General features: G+C 49.6%; 2 protein-coding genes across 3 annotated transcripts in view; both read left to right on the top strand.

Moving 5' to 3' along the window:
• The first annotated feature begins 1,175 nt into the window (after positions 1–1,175).
• On the top strand, positions 1,176–16,423 carry apc (APC regulator of WNT signaling pathway). 2 transcript variants are annotated; one of them, XM_034678328.1, is made up of 16 exons: positions 1,176–1,349; positions 3,230–3,317; positions 3,489–3,726; positions 4,490–4,598; positions 4,858–4,971; positions 5,092–5,154; positions 5,307–5,357; positions 5,468–5,554; positions 5,802–5,979; positions 6,083–6,307; positions 6,394–6,489; positions 8,165–8,304; positions 8,384–8,461; positions 10,278–10,394; positions 10,472–10,686; positions 10,786–16,423. In XM_034678328.1, the coding sequence occupies exons 1-16, from the start codon at positions 1,215–1,217 to the stop codon at positions 15,758–15,760; spliced, it is 6,909 nt and encodes a 2,302-aa protein (XP_034534219.1). In that variant the 5' UTR covers positions 1,176–1,214; the 3' UTR covers positions 15,761–16,423. The 2 variants fall into 2 exon arrangements, with proteins under 2 accessions (XP_034534219.1, XP_034534220.1); XM_034678329.1 differs by having other exon boundaries at positions 1,192–1,349; positions 6,107–6,307; positions 10,786–16,417.
• A 746-nt stretch (positions 16,424–17,169) lies between these two features.
• The window catches only part of LOC117808643 (FSD1-like protein), a 6,584-nt gene continuing 6,253 nt past the window's right edge, over positions 17,170–17,500 (top strand). Inside the window, exon 1 of the mRNA XM_034678327.1 lies at positions 17,170–17,274. Coding sequence (XP_034534218.1) covers positions 17,245–17,274 — 30 coding nt within the window. The 5' untranslated portion in view covers positions 17,170–17,244. The remainder of the gene's footprint in view (positions 17,275–17,500) is intronic.

The raw sequence follows: 17,500 nt of genomic DNA on the forward strand, positions 1-17,500 counted from the left end.
CAGTACAGTCTGTAATACTGCAGTACAGTGTGTAATACTACAGTACAGTATGTAATACTACAGTACAGTGTGTAGTACTACAGTACAGTCTGTAATACTGCAGTACAGTGTAATACTACAGTACTGTGTGTAATACTGCAGTACAGTGTGTAATACTGCAGTACAGTGTAATACTACAGTACTGTGTGTAATACTACAGTACAGTGTGTAATACTGCAGTACAGTGTGTAATACTACAGTACAGTGTGTAATACTACAGTACGGTCTGTAATACTGCAGTACAGTGTGTAATACTGCAGTACAGTGTGTAATACTACAGTACAGTGTGTACTACTACAGTACAGTGTGTAATACTGCAGTACAGTATGTAATACTGCAGTACAGTGTGTAATACTACAGTACAGTGTGTACTACTACAGTACAGTGTGTAATACTACAGTACTGTGTGTAATACTACAGTACAGTGTGTACTACTACAGTACAGTGTGTAATACTGCAGTACAGTGTGTAATACTACAGTACTGTGTGTAATACTACAGTACAGTGTGTAATACTATAGTACTGTGTGTAATACTGCAGTACAGTGTGTAATACTGCAGTACTTTGTGTAATACTACAGTACTGTGTGTACTACTACAGTACAGTGTGTAATACTACAGTAATGTGTAGTAGTACCTCAGCAGCTCAGTACTGACGGTGTTCCTGCAGGTCAGCTGAGGGGCGTCCATCTTGGCAGCAGAGTGTAGTAGTAGTACTCTGGTGTAGTAGTAGTACTCTGGTGTAGTAGTAGTACTCTGGTGGAGTAGTACCTCAGCAGAGTGTAGTAGTAGTACTCTGGTGGACTAGTACACCGGTGGAGTAGTACCTCAGCAGAGTGTAGTAGTAGTTCTCTGGTGGAGTAGTAGTACTCTGGTGGAGTAGTAGTACTCTGGTGGAGTAGTACCTCAGCAGAGTGTAGTAGTAGTACTCTGGTGGACTAGTAGTACACTGGTGGAGTAGTACCTCAGCAGAGTGTAGTAGTAGTACTCTGGTGGACTAGTAGTACACTGGTGGAGTAGTACCTCAGCAGAGTGTAGTAGTAGTACTCTGGTGGACTAGTACACTGGTGGAGTAGTACCTCAGCAGAGTGTAGTAGTAGTACTCTGGTTGAGTACTGACGGTGTCCTGACGCTGTCCTGACGGTGTTCCTGCAGGTCAGCTGAGGGGCGTCCATCATGGCAGCAGCGTCCTATGACCAGCTGCTGAGGCAGGTGGAGGTGTTGAAGATGGAGAACTGTAACCTACGACAGGAGCTGCAGGACAACTCCAACCACCTGACCAAGCTGGAGACTGAAGCGTCCAACATGAAGGTGAGTGCAGGAGGACTCAGAGGTCACTGCTAACATGATGATGTCACTAACGCTCAGCTCTGATTGGCTGGAGGATGTTAATTAACTTATGATATAACCTTTGACCTTAAGTAGCCCCGGTTAAACACTGCTCCCTGTTCATGAGCTGCACCTGGTCCTTAAAGGGGACAGACCCAGCTCTCACAGACTGTCCGGCCTTATGTGTCTGATCCACAGACTGTATAAAAACGGACGTAGTCTCCGTGACGTCACCCGTCTGTTTCTGAGGTTTTGAGGCCAATCGGCGGTGGCAGCCATATTGCTTCTGTAGAGCCAGTGTGACGTAAAGAGGCGGAGTTTGAGCCTCCTCGCCAACAGCTGCAGTGTTCCTGCAGGCAGCTGAGCCTCTCATTGGAAGACTCGTAATCTCAATATCTTTGATTCTGCCACGTTAAAAATAAATCCCCCCCCCCCCCCCTCACAGTGAGAGCACATCGAGACATGATCTATCCAGACTCCACTGGTCTTTAGAACCAGACTGTAAACATGTTTATCTCTGCTGTAAAGATCGGCTTTCTCACATTCATGTGTATGTGACCTCCGGTACTTCTGGAGCCAGCCTCTAGTGGATCCTCCATGAACTGCAGCTTTTAACACTTAAGCATTGGACTCATATTTAGACCGGGGTGGGGGGTGCGTGTGCACAGATCATTAGCATTTACCCTCCCCGTCTTCACTCTCTGCTCTGATGTGTGGATCTGGATCTGGATGGGAAGCGTTATTACGTATAACACCAGTGTAAACCCGAAGAGTGACACAGCTGGATCAATGAACATCAACATGTAGGGAGACCGCCTCAGACTTTACATCAGTTCAGTGGACGCCTTTAGTCTCTCCACGATGAAGTCTCCACCCGAAAACCTACAGATACACTTTATTAATAGCAGAGGATTAATGAACAGGATAAATGCAGAGAGTCTGACTCACTCCTGTCTTTGTTTTTCAACCATTTTTCTTAATGGTCCGCTCCTCCTCTTCAGACATACACTAGCTTCCCTTTTCCTGTTTCCTGTTTCCTGTTTCCTCTTATGTGTTTTGTGTGGTTTGCACTGAAGCTCAGTGACAGTGTGAGTGTTAATCTGCATCATGTCGCTGTTTGAGCGCTGTCGGCTCATCACGGTGAGTAGGGAGAGAGAGAATATAGAGAGAATATATACAGAGAGAATATAGAGAGAATATATACAGAGAGAATATAGAGAGAATATATACAGAGAGAATATAGAGAGAGAATATAGAGAGAATATATAGAGAGAATATATACAGAGAGAATATAGAGAGAATATAGAGAGAATATATACAGAGAGAATATAGAGAGAATATAGAGAGAATATAGAGAGAGAATATAGAGAGAGAATATAGAGAGAATATATACAGAGAGAATATAGAGAGAGAATATAGAGAGAATATAGAGAGAATATAGAGAGAATATATACAGAGAGAATATATACAGAGAGAATATAGAGAGAATATAGAGAGAATATATACAGAGAGAATATAGAGAGAATATAGAGAGAATATAGAGAGAGAATATAGAGAGAGAATATAGAGAGAGAATATAGAGAGAATATATACAGAGAGAATATAGAGAGAATATAGAGAGAATATAGAGAGAGAATATAGAGAGAATATAGAGAGAGAATATAGAGAGAGAATATAGTCTGTAACTGTAGTATTTCCTCTGTCCTGTTTGTGACTCTGCTGCCTCGCTTTGAAAGCATCAGGAAACTCACTGCGGCGTGATGTCACTGCGGCGTGATGTCACTGTGCCGTGATGTCACTGTGCCTTGATGTCACTGCGCCGTGATGTCAGCATGTGATCATGTGCTGTTCTTCTCAAACAGGAAGTGCTGAAGCAGTTGCAGGGCACCATAGAGGAAGAGTCTGGAGAGGCATCTGGATCTCAGCTGGAGCTCATCGAGAGACTGAAGGGTGAAGGACACACACACACACACACACACACACACACACACACACACACACACACACACACACACATACACACACACACACACACACACACACACACACACACACTTTAACACACAGTGCAGTGTGCAGGAACGTATCATGTGGTTAAACCTGACATCTCCTGACCTCTAGAGATGAGCCTGGACTCTGCGGGTTCGAAGCCCAGGTCAAGGCCTCCTCTGCCCACGTCCTCCTCCTCCAGTTCGGCCTCCTCTGGATCTGGATCTGGATCTGGATCTGGATCTGGATCTGGTGCTCCTGCAGGAGCAGCGGGAGGCCACCTGACCCCTATTGCCATCCCCAGGAGAGGGCTGCCGTCTGCAGGCAGAGACAGCCATGACCGCTGCCTGGAGGAGCTTGAGAAGGAGAGGTACTAGGGAGAGTACTACTAGTACTATTACTACTGTTATTACTACTTTTATAACTACTAGTACTATTACAACTACTATTACTACTGTTATTACTATTTTTTATAACTACTAGTACTATTACAACTACTATTATTACTGTTATTACTACTGTTATTACTAGTACTATCACTACTATTACTGCTGTTACTACTACTGTTATTACTACTCTTCCTTGTATTACTTGTATCTAGTATAACTACTATAACTCAGAGCCCTGCTGCCCTTCCTTCGGTCTCAGTGGTCTCCCGGGGTTACGCAGGGATCGGTTTTAAACGTTGTTCTGTGTGAGCGTCAGAGAGGGTTAGCGTTAGCGTTAGCAGAGTGTTGTTTCTTCATGGGTCTAACCCATGTGTTTAACTGGCTCGTCATTCTGGTGCAGAGTAGCGAGGGTGACAACGTTTAACTGTTGAGCCAACCTGTAATACCAGAGACCAGAGACCAGAGCTGTGCATCAGTCTGACTGGTAGAAGTACTGAGACCGGTCTTAGTGGCACTGTGAGACCGCCCTCTGCAGGATGTAGTAATGCTGGAGTCCACACAGAGTAAGGGGGGTTCTGTCTGCGGGGTTAAAACTGGTCCCATCCCTGTTGAAGAGAGCTGCTGTTATGACTGCAGGATGTTTGGAAGCAGGTTTTGTTGTTATATTTATAGTTTTGCCAGTTTTGTAATGGTCCTAACCCCTGTGTGTGTCCTGCCCTGTGATTGGCTGCTGCTTTGTGACAGGTCTCTCCTATTGGCTGAGCTTGAGAAGGAGGAGAAGGAGAAGGATTGGTACTATGCTCAGCTGCAGAATCTTACCAAGAGGATCGACAGCCTGCCGCTCACTGAGAATGTAACACACTTTAAATCTCAGCCCTGCTGAGTGCTGAGAGTCAGAAGCCCTTTTCATCCTGTCAGGTAAAGATCTCTGCACCTTCAGGCAGGACACAGAGGTCCCAGCGCTGTGCTGCGGTCAGGGGTCGGAGGTCTTACAGAGAACAGAGGACAATATGAAAAGGGCTGAAGTGTCCTCAGTGGCTCTCAGGTGTCTTTACATACTACAGTTCCCATGAGTCTTTGCAGCTTTGGAGCTGACACTGTGCTGTTTGTAGTTCACTCTGCAGACGGACATGAGTCGGCGTCAGCTTGAGTTTGAAGCTCGGCAGATCCGCTCAGCCATGGAAGAGCAGCTGGGCTCCTGTCAGGAGATGGAGAGGAGGGCTCAGGTAAGACCCTGACCCTGACCCTGACCCTGACCCTGAGACAGACTGTACCCTAACCCTAACCCTAAACTGTGTGTGTGTGTGTCTGTGTGTGTGTGTGTGTGTGTGTGTGTGTGTGTGTAGGCCCGTGTGTCTCGTATTCAACAGATAGAGAAGGATATCTTAAAGCTTGGAGCCCGTCTTCAGGTAAACTCACCTGAAGTATTGATTTAAGACAATTCACAAACATGAAATACAGAAACCTGACTCCTCCCTCCCTCTCTCTCTCTCTCTCTCTCTCTCTCTCTCTCTCTCTCTCTCTCTCTCTCTCTCTCTCTCTCTCTCTCTCTCTCTCTCAGGTGGAGGAAGTTCCAGAAGTGAGTGACAGCTCTGGATCAGCTGGAGCTCAGGTGAGAACTTTCCACCTTTTTCTTCCCTCCTTTGTTTTTTTCACCTTTGACCTCTGACCTCTGACCTTTGACCTCTACCTGCTGAATCTGAACCGTGTTTGTTTCGTCAGAGCTCCAGCAGCAGATTGGACCACGAGCCAGCCAGTGAGGCGAGCTATTCTGTGCCTCGACGAATCACCAGCCACCTGGGAACCAAGGTATGTTAGACCTACACCTGTAACCCAGAGGCTCCCAAAACCTGTCCCCTGTGGAAGAAGGAATGTTTATCATCACATTAGCTTTAATCAGCTGTGATTGTCAGGAGTGAGATTACTGTCGTTCAGTTGACCACGAGGAGCAGCTGGTGCTCTGTGATTCGGAGAGGAGGGGGTCTGATCTACACTGTGTGCTCCCAAAGCAAGAACTGAAGTGTGTTTAAACTGGACCTGGATGTCCTCCCTGCAGGTGGAGATGGTGTACAGCCTTCTGTCCATGTTGGGGACTCATGATAAAGATGACATGTCACGGACTCTGCTGGCCATGTCTAGCTCTCAGGACTCCTGCATAGCCATGCGTCAGTCCGGCTGTCTGCCTCTGCTCATCCAGCTGCTGCATGGCAACGACAAGGACTCTTTGTTGCTAGGTAACCTTTCCTACCTCACTTTGTGCTGTGTTAAAAATATGAAGACCAACTTCTAAGTAAAATTATTCTAGTGTATATTTATAATATGTTTCTGCTATTGCAGCTGACTTGATATTATTTTGCAAAGGTAACTCACGAGGTAGTAAAGAGGCGCGCGCTCGGGCATCAGCAGCATTGCACAACATCGTTCACAGCCAACCAGACGACAAGCGAGGGCGGAGAGAGATCAGGGTGCTCCACCTGCTGGAACAGGTGCGTCATTACTGTGAGGCGTGCTGGAGCTGGCAAGAGAACCATGAGAGGGGCGTGGACCAGGAAGACAACCCTAGTGAGTGATGTCACTCAAAACACCCAATCAGAACCTTTGACTGTGTGTGTGTTGGTTAAACTTGTGTGTGATGATTTTGTGTGTAGTGCCGTCTCCAGTGGAACATCAGATCTGCCCCGCTGTCTGCGTCCTGATGAAGCTTTCATTCGACGAAGAGCACCGCCACGCCATGAACGAGCTGGGTGAGCTGTTAACTGGCTGTTATTACTACTGACAGGCTGTTATTACTACTTACTGGCTGTTATTACTACTGACAGGCTTTTATTACTACTGACAGGCTGTTATTACTACTTACAGGCTGTTATTACTACTTACTGGCTGTTATTACTACTGACAGGCTTTTATTACTACTGACAGGCTGTTATTACTACTTACAGGCTGTTATTACTACTTACTGGCTGTTATTACTACTGACAGGCTTTTATTACTACTGACAGGCTGTTATTACTACTTACAGGCTGTTATTACTACTTACTGGCTGTTATTACTACTGACAGGCTGTTATTACTACTTACTGGCTGTTATTACTACTGACAGGCTTTTATTACTACTGACAGGCTGTTATTACTACTGACAGGCTGTTATTACTACTGACAGGCTGTTATTACTACTTACTGGCTGTGATTACTACTGACAGGCTTTTATTACTACTGACAGGCTGTTATTACTACTTACAGGCTGTTATTACTACTGACAGGCTTTTATTACTACTGACAGGCTGTTATTACTACTTACTGGCTGTTATTACTACTGACAGGCTTTTATTACTACTGACAGGCAGTTATTACTACTTACAGGCTGTTATTACTACTGACAGACTGTTATAACTACTGACAGGCTGTTACTACTACGGACAGACTGTTATTACTACTGACAGGCTGTTATAACTACTGACAGGCTGTTATTACTACTTACTGGCTGTTATTACTACTGACAGGCTTTTATTACTACTGACAGGCAGTACTTACAGGCTGTTATTACTACTGACAGACTGTTATAACTACTGACAGGCTGTTACTACTACTGACAGACTGTTATTACTACGGACAGGCTGTTATAACTACTGACAGACTGTTAATACTACTGACAGGCTGTTATTACTACTGACAGGCTTTTATTACTACTGACAGGCTGTTATTACTACTTACAGGCTGTTATTACTACTGACAGGCTGTTATAACTACTGACAGGCTGTTATTACTACTGACAGGCTGTTATAACTACTGACAGACTGTTATTACTACTTACTGGCTGTTATAACTACTGACAGACTGTTATTACTACTGACAGGCTGTTATAACTACTGACAGGCTGTTATTACTACTGACAGGCTGTTATTACTACTGACAGGCTGTTACTTCTACTGACAGACTGTTATTACTACTGACAGGCTGTTATTACTACTGACAGGCTGTTATAACTACTGACAGGCTGTTATTACTACTGACAGGCTGTTATTACTATTGACAGGCTGTTACTACTACTGACAGGCTGTTATTACTACTGACAGGCTGTTACTTCTACTGACTGGCTGTTATTACTACTGACAGGCTGTTACTTCTACTGACAGGCTGTTACTTCTACTGACAGGCTGTTACTTCTACTGACTGGCTGTTATTACTAATGAGAGACTTATTACTACTGACAGGCAGGTGATCCTGAAGCTGGTCTTAACTCTGGTTTGAATCCCTGCAGGTGGTCTACAGCTGATTCTGAAGCTGGTCTTAACTCTGGTCTGAATCCCTGCAGGTGGTCTACAGCTGATCCTGAAGCTGGTCTTAACTCTGGTTTGAATCCCTGCAGGTGGTCTACAGCTGATCCTGAAGCTGGTCTTAACTCTGGTCTGAATCCCTGCAGGTGGTCTACAGGCGGTGGCGGAGCTGCTGCAGGTGGACTGTGAGATGTTCGGTCTCAGTAGCGATCATTACAGCGTGACGCTGAGACGGTATGCCGGCATGGCGCTCACCAACCTGACCTTTGGAGACGTAGCCAATAAGGTGAGAGGACACAGACACACTGATGCATCTTTAAAGGGTCAGGAACCAATCAGATCACAGCCCTGTGTTTTCCCTTCAGGCCACGCTGTGCTCCATGAAGGGCTGCATGAGAGCGATGGTGGCCCAGCTGAAGTCTGACAGTGAAGACCTGCAGCAGGTAAGCTCAGTCTTGTATGACCCTGAGACCGGTTTAGGACTCACATCTGTCTGGAGGTGTCATGGCGTCTCTGGAGTTCTTTTAGAGGTCAGAGAGCGGGACGTAGACCGAGCAGCAGACCCAGGCTGGTTTCAGGGATCAGAGCATCTGTGTCTGCAGTTCAGAGAGCATGCTGAGAGGGACGGGCAGACACTGTGTCTCCCTGTAGGATTTATAAACACATATGTATATATATATATATATATATATATATATATATATATATATATATGTATGTATATATATATATATATATGTATGTATATATATATATATATATATGTATATATATAAGCAGTGACGGCAGGTATTGATTCATGACGTCATTAAACAGACTGAAGTCAGATTGTTCTGATGAAGCTGTTTTCATTGTGTTGAGGTGAGACGGAGCAGAACAAAAACAGACACAGTGAGCGGGATGAAGCGCACAATCAACAACAACAACAACAACAGCAACAACAACAACAACAGCAACAACAACAACAACAACAACAACAACAACAACAACAACAACAACAGCAACAACAACAACAACAGCAACAACAACAACAACAACAACAGCAACAACAACAACAACAACAACAGCAACAACAACAACAACAACAACAGCAACAACAACAACAGCAACAACAACAACAGCAACAACAACAACAACAACAGCAGCAACAACAACAACAACAACAACAACAACAACAACAACAACAGGACCTTTCTGAATCAGAGGGTACCTGCGGATCACACTAGGCTGCAGTCTGCATCGCTCCCCATCCAGAGTTCCCTGCAGCCGCACTGTTTACAGCTTTCATCAGGCGATATTAATAAAGATGTTATCACAATAAAACAGATCTTATTTATTTCATCAGGCGATATTAATAAAGATGTTATCACAATAAAACAGATCTTATTTATTTCATCAGGCGATATTAATAAAGATGTTATCACAATTAAACAGATCTTATTTATTTCATCAGGCGATATTAATAAAGATGTTATCACAATAAAACAGATCTTATTTATTTCATCAGGCGATATTATCAGGAAAAATGTGAAATCATTATTTAATTTGAAAGATTTTAGCCCTGAGTGAAAGCTAAGGACTTGTCAGGGCTCGATGCCGCCTCTTCCTGGGGAAGGTTTGAAACAGACTGAAAGACCCTCTGGTTCCTATTCCTGCTTTAGGACTCAGGTCTTCTCTGGTTCCTGCTCTAGGACTCAGGTCTTCTCTGGTTCCTGCTTTAGGACTCAGGTCTTCTCTGGTTCCTGCTTTAGGACTCAGGTCTTCTCTGGTTCCTGCTTTAGGACTCAGGTCTTCTCTGGTTCCTGCTCTAGGACTCAGGTCTTCTCTGGTTCCTGCTTTAGGACTCAGGTCTTCTCTGGTTCCTGCTCTAGGACTCAGGTCTTCTCTGGTTCCTGCTCTAGGACTCAGGTCTTCTCTGGTTCCTGCTTTAGGACTCAGGTCTTCTCTGGTTCCTGCTTTAGGACTCAGGTCTTCTCTGGTTCCTGCTTTAGGACTCAGGTCTTCTCTGGTTCCTGCTTTAGGACTCAGGTCTTCTCTGGTTCCTGCTTTAGGACTCAGGTCTTCTCTGGTTCCTGCTTTAGGACTCAGGTCTTCTCTGGTTCCTGCTCTAGGACTCAGGTCTTCTCTGGTTCTTATGACCTTGGTGAGGATCATAATGTGACCTTGAAGATGGCGGCTGTGAACACCTTGACTTTGTTGATCTCAGGACGCTGTGGTTTAAATGTGTCTGACTTCCTGTCCCCCTGTCTCTGGTCTCAGGTCATAGCGAGCGTGCTCAGGAACTTGTCGTGGCGTGCAGACGTCAACAGTAAGAAGACTCTGCGGGAGGTGGGCAGCGTGCGAGCGCTGATGGGCTGCGCCCTGGAGGTCCAGAAGGTAAACATCAGACTTGTCTTCATGTCACAGTTTGTTGATCTTGATCAGGTAACACGTGGTTCCTTCTCCTTTCTCAGGAGTCCACTCTGAAGTCCGTCCTGAGCGCCCTCTGGAACCTGTCAGCTCATTGCACTGAAAACAAGGCGGACATCTGCGCTGTAGACGGAGCGCTCGCCTTCCTGGTAGGAACCCTGACGCATCGCAGCCACACGAACACGCTCGCCATCATCGAGAGCGGGGGCGGAATCCTGCGTAATGTGTCCAGCCTCATCGCCACCAACGAGGCGCACAGGTAAACCCCCGCACTCTGTCTCGTCTCCATGACGAGACCAACATGAGACAGATATCCACGCTCTGTATTAACGTCTTCTCCCTGCGTGTTGTCTTGCAGGCAGATCCTGCGTGAGCACGGCTGCCTGCCGACTCTGCTGCAGCACCTGAAGTCTCACAGTTTGACCATCGTGTCCAACGCCTGCGGGACGCTCTGGAATCTGTCCGCCAGAGATGCTAAAGACCAAGAGGCTTTATGGGAGCTGGGCGCCGTGGGCATGCTGCGTAACCTCATTCACTCTCGACACAAGATGATTGCGATGGGAAGCGCCGCCGCCCTCCGTAACCTGATGGCCAACCGGCCGGCCCGCTACAAGGACGCCAGCGTGTTGTCCCCCGGGGCCGGCGCCCCCTCGCTGCACGCTCGCAAACAGAAGGCTTTGTTTGAGGAGCTGGACGCTCAGCAGCTGTCAGAGACTTTTGATAACATAGACAATCTGAGCCCCAAGGCCGCACACAGGAAGGGGCGGGGCTGTAACAGCGCCGGAGGAGCAGGGAGCACAACACGCTCGTATGCAAACACGCCGGTGCTTTCCAGCCCGAAGAACGGAGATGGATCAAAAAGGACGAGTGACGATGCGACGTACATCCGGCCCGTATTCCCGCCCAGCGTTCGAGCGTCCAGCGACAGCCTCAACAGCGTGACGAGCGCCGACGGCTACGGAAACCGTGGCAAGACGAAACCATCATCGGATCCATTCTTGCCGGAGGAAAGCGGAACCAACAAGTGCTGCGTCTACAGGAAGTACCCAGCTGACCTGGCCCACAAGATACGCAGCGCCAACCACATGGCGGATGATGACGGGGCGGAGCTTGACACGCCCATCAACTACAGCCTTAAGTACTCTGACGAACAGTTGAACTCTGGGAGACAGAGTCCCAGTCACCGCAGCGCCATCGAGAGCGACGAGGATGACCAACAGGATGCCCGGCTGAGGAGGAGGAACGATGGCGGTGACTCTGCAACGAGTGGCCACATGGCGCCCATTCCGCCATGCTACGTCGCGTCCACGGCGACTTCAAACTATGGCGCCGACTCGACCGGAGAACAGCCTATTGACTACAGCCTGAAGTACGGCGCAGACGCCCCCCGCAAACCGCTGTTCAAGCCTGAAAACGCCGCTGCCTCATCAGTGCCCTCGCCCCAGCCTTCCTCTTCCAACAAGCTCCGCCCCCCTCCACCTCCAACCAATCGTTCAGCATCAAAAAGCAACCAGGAGTCCACACAGACGTACTGCGTCGAGGACACACCCATCTGCTTCTCCAGAGGCAGCTCGCTGTCCTCGCTGTCTTCAGAGGAGGAGGAAGAAGACGGTGACGTCATCGGGAGGAAGAGGAGAGGTGGGAGCGTCATCAGTGGCGGCGGCAGAAGTAACGACTACCCGACACTTCCTGTCAGCGAGAAAGACGCTCATGAGCAACAGCAGAGGCAGCAGAAAGAGGCAGAGAGCCAAACGGCTGCTGCTGCGGCGGCTCCCTCCACACGTGGGAGGCGGGGTCATCATCATCATCATGGCCACCACCACCACCACCACCACCACGTGACATCCTCGGGCGCCAGGACGCCGAAGAGTCCTCCAGAGCTGCCGTACGCTCAGGAAACGCCGCTGATGTTTAGCCGCTGCACATCTGTTAGCTCCCTCGACAGCTTCTCCACCTCTTCCATCGCCAGCTCCGTGCGCTCCAGCGAGCCGTGCAGCGGGGTGCCGAGTGGCGTTGTCAGCCCCAGTGATCTTCCTGACAGCCCGGGACAGACCATGCCGCCAAGCCGTGCCAAGACGCCGCCGTTACCGCCAGAGATTCAGACAACAAAGGAGGACAAAGTCAAAAAGAAGCAGCAGGAGGAGAGCAGCCCTGATGTTCTGCTGCATTTCGCCACGGAGAGCACCCCACACGGCTTCTCCCGAGCCTCCAGTCTGAGCGCGCTCAGTCTGGACGAGCCATACATCACAGCAGAGATGAAGAAGAAGAAAGAGGAGCAGGAGGGAGGTAACGAGGAGAGGAGGGACGAGGTGGCACAACCCATTCTTGACGAATCAGACGACGATGACGACATTGAGATCCTTGAGGCGTGCATCAACATGGCCATGCCCAAATCGTCACGGAAACCAAAGAAACAGCAACAAGCAGCGCCAAGGAAACCCAGCCAGCTTCCTGTTTATAAGCTCCTCCCACCTCAAAGTCGTGCCCAGTCCCAGCAGAGGAAGGAACCACCGCCACCGCCACCGGAGGAGGTGCCGAGAGTGTACTGTGTGGAAGGAACTCCACTCAACTTCTCCACTGCAACTTCCCTCAGTGACCTCACCATAGACTCCCCACCCAATGAGATGGTGGCAGCAGCCAGCATACCTGTAGCCCCGCCCACCTCTGCCCAGAGGAGGCAGGCAGGACTTCCTGAGGGTGAGAACGGTGATGACATCCTCGCAGAGTGCATTAGTGCCGCCATGCCTAAAGCCAAACCCAGGAAACCAATCAGAACTACACCCAACATTGACCCACTCCAAGCTCCACCCCTTCCCCCACCTCTTCCCCCTTTGGCCCCGCCTCCTCAGCAACAGAAGAAGAAGCCAACGTCACCCGTGAAGCCGATGCCTCAGCGGTCCGGTTATAATGTCGCCTCAGCTGCGGTCGCTAAAGCAAAGCCGGGGTTCGCCTTCGACTCTCCACGACACTACACGCCCATCGAGGGAACGCCATGCTGCTTCTCTCGAAACGACTCGCTCTCTTCACTCGACTTTGATGAAGAAGACGGTGTTGAGAAGGATGAAGAGGAAAAGAAAACGAAAGAAGAAGAGGGTCGGAAGAGGAAACAGCAGACAGCGGCCGTGTTCCCTCGGACGAAACCTGCGACGAACGGCACGGCGTCTGACGAGCAGCAGAAGTTCTCCATCGAAGACACGCCGGTCTGCTTCTCCAGGAACTCGTCTCTGAGCTCGCTGAGCGACATCGACCAGGAGAACAATAATAAGGAGTTCGCTCCTCCGCAACCTCTGCCGCCACCGCCGCCGCCTGAAAGACAGGATGGAGGCAAAGCAACAACCGCGCCCCCACCCTCACAGGCAGATCTGAAGCCCCGCCCCACTACTGCCAGCGGCTACGCCCCCAAAGCCTTCCATGTGGAAGACACGCCCGTCTGCTTCTCCAGAAACTCCTCCCTCAGCTCGCTGAGCATCGACTCCGAGGACGACCTCCTGCAGGAGTGCATCAGCTCCGCCATGCCGAAGAAGAAGAAGAAAGTATCTGCAGCTGCTCCGCCCGGGCCCGCCGCTCCGCCTCCTGAACCTAGACCAGAAGAGGAGGAGCCATCTGAGGCACCAAGAAGCCCCGCCTCCCCTGACTCCGAGTCTTTTGATTGGAAGGCAATCCAGGAAGGCGCCAACTCCATCGTCAGTAGCTTAAACGCTGCCGCCGCCGCCGCCACCTCACTTTCCCGCCAGCCGTCATCAGACTCTGACTCCGTGCTGTCTCTGAAGTCTGTGGGCTCGCCGTTTCGCCTGCCAGCCGTCACCAAGAATGCAGAAGAGGAAGAGGGGGAGGGGAAGGAGGTGAAGCGTGGAGCCAGGGTCCTGAAGGGTGGAGAACGCACCACATTGGATGCAAGGAAGAAGAAGGAAGAGGAGGAGGAAGAGGAGGAGTCCAAGGCAGTGAAAGGTGGAAAGAAGGTGTACAGGAGTCTGATCACAGGGAAACCCAGGGCGGAGACAGCAGCAAGGGGGCGGAGCAAACCCAGAGCGGCGGCTTTGGCCAAGGCTCCAGGTAACAGTGATGGTGCTGACAGAGGGGGCGGGTCCTCTCGGGACTCTACCCCTTCTCGCTCTTCCACAGCAGCCAATCAGAAAGGCAGTAAGCTGTCACAGCTGCCGCGCACCGCGTCCCCAGGCAGCGCGTCATCGTCCTCGTCCGCCTCCAGAACAGCCAAACAGAGCGGAGCGGGGAGGAGTGCTGGCATCCCCCGGAGCGAGTCCGCTTCTCGAGTAAGTGGCTCCTCAGCCGCCAAGAAGCAGAAGGCGGAGCCAGAGAAGCCGGCTCTCGTCCGTCAGTCCACTTTTATCAAAGAAGCGCCGAGCCCCACGCTGAAGAGGAAACTGGAGGAGTCTGCAGCGGCGGCAGCGGTAACGGCGCCCTTAGAGTCGCCATCCAGCCCAGAGTCACTACTACCACCAACAACCAGGAGACACGACGTCAACCGCTCCCACTCTGAGAGCCCGTCACGTCCACAGGAAGTGACATCATCACGATTTAGCCGCACAGGCACCTGGAAACGAGAAAATGGCAGCGGGGGCGGAGGAGGAAGCGGCGGCAAACATTCAACATCTCTGCCACGAGTGGGGACGTGGAAGAGGACCGGGAGCTCCTCCTCTGTTCTGTCGGCGTCCTCAGAGTCCAGCGAGAAGGGGCGGAGCGAGGAGGACTGTGCCGGAAGGTCGAAGGGAACCTGGAGGAAGACTAAGAGCGGCAGCAGCGATGCTTCAGGGGGGCGGGGCTTCCCTGACAAATCCGAAGATGTTTGGGTGCGTCTCGAGGATTGCCCCGTCAACAACCCACGCTCTGCGTCTTCCTGTTCGGCCCGCTCGCCCACCACTGCTAACGCCCCGCCTGTCATCGACAACCCCGCCCCCTCTAAGATCCCCCCCTCCTCCTCCTCCTCTTCCTCCTCCTCCTCCAACCTCAACCTGCGCCGGAGCTGCGAGAGCCTGGAAGACAAGCATCCTCCTGAGCGCCATCAACCCCAGAATCAGCAACAACCCCCCGCCCAGCAGCAGCAGCGCGCTCAGCAGCGCAGCGGGGCCGTGGCGGCTCGGGTCAGCCCCTTCAACTACACGCCGAGCCCGAGGAAGAGCAGTGCTGATGTCACCACACCAGCCACACCCACCCCGACCACCACATCATCCTCCACCACGCCCACTCGGCCGTCACTCATCCCGACACCCATCACTAAGAAACGGGAGCCGAAGGGCGGGGAAGGAGGCGGCAGCAGTGGTAGTGGCGGCGGGGGCAGCAGTGAGCGTGGCTCGTACATTGTGACATCAGTATGAAGACAGGAAGTGGAATTATTTATCACCACAGCTGGGACAGTTAGAACTCGGAGGACCTGTAAATATGGCGGTCAGAAAATGTTTGTTTGTGAATGGACAGGAAGTGAGTCTGTATTTAAATGATAGCCCCGCCCCCTTCCCTTCCCTCATTGGCTCCTCCCACCTGACCGTTAAGCTTCTTAATCGCTGAGAGAAACTTTAAAAATTAACTTTTTATGTTTTTATACCACTAAAATGATGTGTAGCGCTTAGCTCCGCCCCTCTCTGCCTGTGTCCCTGCATGGTCCCGCCCCTACCTTAATAATGACAGTTACCATGGTGACCTAATGATGTTTCTTCTAGCTGTAGTGTCTGTTGAAAGATTTCAGGTGTGGCTGTCAGCAGACGGAGGAACGTTTTTATTTCAGACGGAACTTTGAGAAGCGTTTCAGTCCCGCTCTGTGTCGCCTTGGCAACAAGTAACACTGTAAACCTAAGTTATTGCTGTACAACCTTAAAACCTTCTAACTTCGAAGCACATTATTTAAAACTTAAATCATTTTTGCCAAAAATGTTTGACAGTGTTCCTCGTGGCTGAAACTTTCACTGTTTTTATGTGGAGGAAAAGTTTGAGATGTGAAACAGAAGATGAACAATAAAGGTCAACGTTTGAGTCGCACTTTCTCCTTCTTCCTCTATGTGTCAGTCTGCTTTTTGTCCACTCCAGGCCTCCATACATCCAAAACTAAAGCTATGTGTCAGTCTGCTTTTTGTCCACTCCAGGCCTCCATACATTCAAAACTAAAGCTATGTGTCAGTCTGCTTTTTGCCCACTCCAGGCCTCCATACATCCAAAACTAAAGCTGTGTGTCAGTCTGCTTTTTGTCCACTCCAGGCCTCCATACATCCAAAACTAAAGCTGTGTGTCAGTCTGCTTTTTGTCCACTCCAGGCCTCCATACATTCAAAACTAAAACTATGTGTCAGTCTGCTTTTTGCCCACTCCAGGCCTCCATACATTCAAAACTAAAGCTATGTGTCAGTCTGCTTTTTGTCCACTCCAGGCCTCCATACATCCAAAACTAAAGCTGTGTCAGTCTGCTTTTTGTCCACTCCAGGCCTCCATACATCCAAAACTAAAGCTGTGTGTCAGTCTGCTTTTTGTCCACTCCAGGCCTCCATACATTCAAAACTAAAGCTGTGTGTCAGTCTGCTTTTTGTCCACTCCAGGCCTCCATACATCCAAAACTAAAGCTGTGTGTCAGTCTGCTTTTTGTCCACTCCAGGCCTCCATACATTCAAAACTAAAGCTGTGTGTCAGTCTGCTTTTTGTCCACTCCAGGCCTCCATACATCCAAAACTAAAGCAGTGTCAGTCTGCTTTTTGTCCTCTCCAGGCCTCCATACATCCAAAACTAAAGCTTTGATCAAATAAAGATCACAGAGTTCAGTGAAACCGTCAGCAGGGTCTGTTTCCTGGTGATTATCGATCCGACCGGTTCACGTCATGGAGCAAACATCCGGACTGAAGCTGAAGGTAGAGCAGGGATTACATGTTGTGCTGTTAAAGGGACAGTTCAGAGTTTTTATTTACACTCCATCTTCTGTAGTTCGGTCAGGTGGTACAGTCTGGTTCAGCAGGATTTGTAAGGTAAACCCTGATCAGGAGTTTCCACAGCCAGCTGTACTCTGTGTTCACACAGGAGGCGTGTCAGCTGCATGATTGCTGTGGAACGTTTACAGGAGAGACCTTTAGCGTTTTG

This window comes from Notolabrus celidotus, unplaced genomic scaffold (assembly GCF_009762535.1).
Source record: "Notolabrus celidotus isolate fNotCel1 unplaced genomic scaffold, fNotCel1.pri scaffold_134_arrow_ctg1, whole genome shotgun sequence".
NCBI classification, from domain to species: Eukaryota; Metazoa; Chordata; class Actinopteri; order Labriformes; family Labridae; genus Notolabrus; species Notolabrus celidotus.

Excerpts from the sequence above, each read along its gene's own strand:
- apc (XM_034678328.1), top strand. The coding sequence starts at position 1,215 with ATGGCAGCAGCGTCCTATGACCAGCTGCTGAGGCAGGTGGAGGTGTTG. Across the intron at positions 3,727-4,489 it reads GAGGAGCTTGAGAAGGAGAG|GTCTCTCCTATTGGCTGAGC; the intron begins GTACTAGGGAGA and ends GCTTTGTGACAG. Across the intron at positions 10,687-10,785 it reads GCCACCAACGAGGCGCACAG|GCAGATCCTGCGTGAGCACG; the intron begins GTAAACCCCCGC and ends GTTGTCTTGCAG.